The 5,835-nt window shown below is 37.1% G+C and overlaps 1 protein-coding gene across 1 annotated transcript in view; it reads right to left on the reverse strand.

The window, feature by feature from the left end:
- Positions 1–5,835, reverse strand: part of LOC100893182 (galanin receptor type 1) — a 7,256-nt gene continuing 1,421 nt past the window's right edge. Inside the window, exons 2-4 of the mRNA XM_003723580.3 lie at positions 2,344–2,760; positions 1,543–1,678; positions 1–684 (exon numbers count right to left, since the gene is read on the reverse strand). Of these exons, the coding sequence (XP_003723628.1) occupies positions 26–684; positions 1,543–1,678; positions 2,344–2,727 (1,179 nt within the window). The 5' untranslated portion in view covers positions 2,728–2,760 and the 3' untranslated portion in view covers positions 1–25. The remainder of the gene's footprint in view (positions 685–1,542; positions 1,679–2,343; positions 2,761–5,835) is intronic.

Raw genomic sequence — 5,835 nt, forward strand, 5'->3', positions numbered from 1 at the left:
TCCCAGGCTACGCCACTGCTTTTAGTTACAATCTAGTCGAGACTTCTGGCGTATTGACTTCATAGGCAAGGTTATAGACTCCTTGAGACTTCCATTCTCCTCCGCCATTCACCTCAGACGCTTCAGACGGTCGCTCTACTCCGTTTGGTTTGGCCGCTCGAGGAAGGTGAATGTTCAGGGATGTCTTCCATCGGCAGCAAGTAGAGGAACATGAAATCACACGCCAGATTGAGTGATAGAACTTTTCATGCGAGAGGGCGTACAAAAACGGATTGATAAGACTGTTTAGTTGATACAATCCTTGAGCAACGTTGAATACGATGATGACGAGGGATGGGTCCACTAAGAGAGATCCGCCAAATGCAATCCACAAGAAAGTTGCGATGTAGAATCCTTGGATGACAGCAAATAGAACGACCACGAGCATGGATGCGCGTAACACTGCGTGTTTCTGTTTATTCCGTCTCTTTCGCGTTTGGTCCGATGCTCGCTCGTCAGAAATACGATTCTTCCAGATGGTGCGCATAATCGCCGTGTAACAACCGAAGATGATGAGAAGAGGGATGATGTACGTGAAGACAGCTCCCAATGAGATCAGATATTTGGCATTAGGTTCCTTCCAAGCTTCCAGATTTTTACTTTCGATGGGAGCACCGAAATAAGTGCCTCCAAAACAGAACGAAACTGCAAACATGAAAGAAGTTTTTAAAAATATCCATGTAAGGGCATATTTTTATCAAGTCTTAATATCGTCTTTTAATGACGGATCAACACAGTGACAGTATCGTAGTGTCATATATAAATAAACTGTTGGGAGCATTTCATATAAATAGGAAATGTTACAAACGTGTCAATAGGCCTACTGCATTTTTTTGTCGGGACAAGTAACATAATGTTTGTGACACATTATCATTTTCTACACCTGCAGACGAGGCTTAAAGGGTCTTGAAAGTAAATTATGCCGATAGAACAGCATGGGTTTTCCGACAGAACTTTATAACTAAGTATTAAATGACCTCATCCTCCCAAAATTGTCTGAAAGTTATAATATTTTATTTTATTTTATAAGCCCATCAGCCGAAATTCTTCATGCAAGCAACAAAATAAATGAAATAGATAAATAAAGGTAACTGTTTCAGAAGAGTCCATAGGGAGCGCTACCATCGTTTAACCATCAGTACCTTTGATTAGGAGAGTTTGCCCAATACAACACGTTTCGAGCTGACAAATGACGACTACTGCTTATTCGCGGCCAGCACAATACAAAAGAATGTACGCTATGAAAGCAAGTTGGCCCAACTCTGTGTACAGATGGCTCTGTTTAATAGTTTCACAGCTAGTTATATGAAACTTCACCCCAAGAAATAACTTAAATTATTCTGAGAGATTTATTATATTCTTGCCCATTAATAAAAGTATACAAGATTTTGTAAAATGTATGTCATAAGGTATACAACTATACATGGTCATGGTAGAATACAGATATTATAGAAATAGTTTCTTAAAACTGTTACTGAAGGGGTGGGAGAATATATATCTTACAAATCCAGACGGCAACACAGATTTTGATAGCACGATTCTTAGTACGATACTTCTGGGATCGCAAGGGGTAGACGATAGCAAAGAACCTGTCAACGGTGAGGGCGATCATCATTGCAACGGTTGCCATAACAGTCACCTTTAAGAAGAAAATAAATGACATGAGTTAGAGATAGCAGCGATGGAAATAATATCGTCTAACGAACTCCTACAATATCATCGTAAATATTAAATTATGTATTAGATTAGTATATGGGTACGCAATGTAGCCTTTATTTATCCAAAAGCATAATCTTCTCCATATATCGCAAACAATGTTATTCATATTCGCATAATTTTATTGAAACCTTATTTTCATTAAATCACATCCATAGCTGTCATCGTCTTAAGCTGACACGGCTGAAGATTTTTTTTTTTTTTATTGTTGTTGTTGTTGTTGGTGCTGGTGCTGGTGGTGGTGTTTACAGTGACGCGTTGATGATGATTTTGTGATTGTTGATGATGATGATGATGCTGATGGCAAAAATGATGATGATGATAATGGTGAGAATGATAATGGAGTTGATGAAGATGATGATGATGATGATGATGATGTTGATGATGATGTTAATGATAATGATGATGATGATGGTGGTGGTAATGATGTTGATGATGACGATGTTGATGATGACGATGACGATGATGGTGATTATGATGATGGTGATGTTGATAATTTTTATAATGATGATGATAATGATGAAGATTTTGCTGTTGAAGATCAGCTATAAAGGGCGAAATCATCTTCGTTTTCATTTTAAATCTTACCAACTCCATGTAGAATACGAAAGTCTGTGTGCTTTGGTATTCCTCTACTTGGAATGCTCCGATGTAATACTCATAACAATTCGACCCTGCTACAAACAACAGCGCCATCACATCCGAGATTGCAAGATTCGTAATGTAGATGCTCGGGATTGTCCACATCTCGCGAGACGCGAGAATCACGCCGATCACGAGAAAGTTGGCGATAACCCCGAATACGATGTTAAACAGGGTGGTGAAGAACATGATAGTAGAGAGGAGAATGGTCAGGTCACATTCATCGTCGAGAAGCACGAAGGTACAGGAATGGTTGACTATAGTAGGTGTCGTATAAGACACACTCGATCCTGCCGTGACTGCCGCGGCCATCCTGGTAGTTGCGTTCATTGTCAATGTAAGATTGGCCTACGTCGTCCAAACCTGTATCAAGGATAATGCAAGGAATTTAATCAATTTAATAATTATTTTAAAAGTTATATAATATCTTAATCACATAAAAAACTGTAACTTCTCGTATAAAGAAAAGAAAATAATGTCAATGAATCTTGCAAATTTGGTGGCTTTGTATCTGTTACCCTAACCATTGGAAACACAAACGGTCACCCAGGTATGGTACTTCAACGATTTAGTAGATGAAACATTAAAAGGATTTCTTGTTTAAGACCGCAAATGCCTTCTAAGCGCATGGTTATTGCTCTGATTCATATTTATGAAATTTCTGGTTCCCTTTTAGAACCTAAAACCTAAATATTTGGAATGGTATATAGAGCCTATTCGTTGCTTTGTGGTGATTTACATTCACCTAAATTTAAATTAAATTAAAATAATATAGTTGGGAGATTTCAGAAATCGATCAGATCCGTTTTTCCCAATTGTTGTTAATGATAATGGCCTGTTTTCACTCAAACTTTCAGATAATTATCTTTAATTGTACATCTAGCATTGAAGTAATTACCTTAGCACTAGTTTCTCTCATCTGAACAAAGTTACCAAATCCCTTTAAGTTAGAACACGATACCGCCAAAAAAGGCTTTTAGTTTCCATGGGTACATATACAAATGTTGACAACCATCAAGCTTGTCGTAGACGTCACTTGCGCCATTAGTACTTCACTAACGGATTCTATAACACATACATCAATGAAGAAGTGATGGTAAATACGTTTAGAGTTAAAAAAATAGTTTGCTACTTTATACTATTATTTGGAATGGATATGTATTAAACTAAGCGGCCTCCTACTCATATTTGTTATTTCAATTGCACCAAAAAGATTCTATTTAGACTCTACATAGATGCAAAGTGATTACCTAGCATATTTTCCCATTCTCTTTAAAAAGGGAAATGCATTACTAGTGTTATTACAGCATGGAATTGGTCAAGACTGTACCTAAAGGGTCTTTTAGGGTAGAAAATATGAGATGGCATACTCTTTTGGAAGGAGGGTGCTTTGCAATTAAGGTATGTCAATAACTTTAAGAAAAGCCCGCTAGTGAGTAATGGATTATTTAATCATCAAATTTGATTCATTTTCTTCATCGAAAGGAAAAATTTGATAATATCAAGGAAACCATGTGTATGCTCCAAATCATGATCAAAACAAACTATGATCAACTTTGTAATATTATTAATATTGTAATAGATAGGCTACCCAGCTTGAAGATCAGCTGTGTAAATGCTATACTCCTTCATCTAACAAAGAAATCATTCACACCCGTACTCTCTGTTTTATTTCCTAGGAGAGTGTACATGTATATTTCCTTGTATCTTTTATAATTGAGGACTCTGCCTACTAGAGCCTCCATGGTGCCCATATACAATCAGCGCTGACATTGTTCATACATCTAATATTCTTCTTGCCCTAATTAGTATTATAAGGACACCGTCTAATGGAATCGGATAATCTGCAAACTAAGAGGGTTAATTAGTGGATACCATCACACAGGTTGAGAAAGAAGCTGTATATTTGATTAAAATTTGAAGAAAGGTATATTAACCAATCAGCAATATTGATTATACAATGACGACTTTACAGATACTCTGTAAATAAATTATTGAAAGGCTAAAGATCTTGATGTTTGTTCGTGGACGTAGATCTGTCATTGACAAATAAATTAGTAACCTAGAGCTCGCGAGCATAATTATAGAGCATACAAGGGGCCTTCACACCTACAGAAAAAAGTTCACCAAGATTAAAAAACGACTGTCTCCCTTGAAAACAGAATAAGCATTTTCTGTGCGGCATATCATCGAAAGTTATGCCCATTTAATATTGGATATACTTGAAAGTTGAGAAGAATACAACCAGGAAAGGAAAACGTATTTCATTGTTCTCAAGAAAGTGAGTATAGATTTAAGTCAAATAATTCTCTCTCTCTCTTTCTTTTTTTCTCTCTTTCTCTCTTCTTCTTCTTCTTCTCTTCCAATCTATTTTCTCCCTTTTACTCACTATCACTTGTAATATATCTCTCTCTCTCTCTCTTTCTCTCTCTCTCTCTCTCTCTCTTACTCTCTCCTCTCTTCTCCATATCGCTCTGGCTTTCTCCCTCTCTCCCTCTCTCCCTCTCTCCCTCTCTCCCTCTCTCCCTCTCTCCCTCTCTCCATCTCTCCCTCTCTCCCTCTCTCCCTCTCTCTCCCTCTCTCCCTCTCTCCATCTCCCTACCTCTCTCTCTCTCTCCCTCTCTCTCTCCCTCTCTCTTCTCTTTTTTCTTTATATACTTATGGTTTTTTACTCAGTCAATTTCTTTTTTCATTCACTCCCTATACACCTCTCTCATGCATGTCAAATCACAAATGACTCAGGTTGGTGGACACAATAATTGGCAAATATACCCAGTCCACACAAGCCCGAGTATTGTAAAAGCCACAAACCATTTAAATCCTACCTTCCCTTTTACAGTTTTTAGTACTGCGTGAAATTTCAAGTATGCTTTACAAAGCTATTGTTAGGTAAAGATGAATAGGCATGTCAAAATCATATAATACTCTGCAAAGGTTATAATGTGAATAACACCAGTGATTAAAATAGCATGAATATTTTGTCGATTTCGTTTTGGGCAAACAGGAAGCCATTTCAGCATGAAAGTCATGATTAAGTACAGGGTGAATTGAGAAGTCTACATCTCTGAAAACAGTGTACAAAAATAGATATATATATATATATATATAGAATAAAGGAACAGTTTGACTTGCAATAGCTTGATATGGGGATATATATATATATATAAATTCTCAATTTTTTTTCGTCTCTCAATCCATCTAATTCTCCATCTCTCCAACTTCCCTCTTTCCGTCTTTCAGCTCTCGTTCATCTCCCATGCAGCTCTCTCTCTCTCTCTCTCTCTGTATTTCTCTCTCTCTCTCATAAACCTTTTCGGTAATATTTAGCCCTACATTGTTTTCTTTTCGTTTATCTGACATGTAATTGACGGGTTTACTAATACATTCATTTTTTTAAGGTTTCTTTCCTGGGGACCTAGTGAAATGTTATTACATTAA

This window comes from Strongylocentrotus purpuratus, unplaced genomic scaffold (assembly GCF_000002235.5).
Source record: "Strongylocentrotus purpuratus isolate Spur 01 unplaced genomic scaffold, Spur_5.0 spur5_scaffold_12, whole genome shotgun sequence".
NCBI classification, from domain to species: Eukaryota; Metazoa; Echinodermata; class Echinoidea; order Camarodonta; family Strongylocentrotidae; genus Strongylocentrotus; species Strongylocentrotus purpuratus.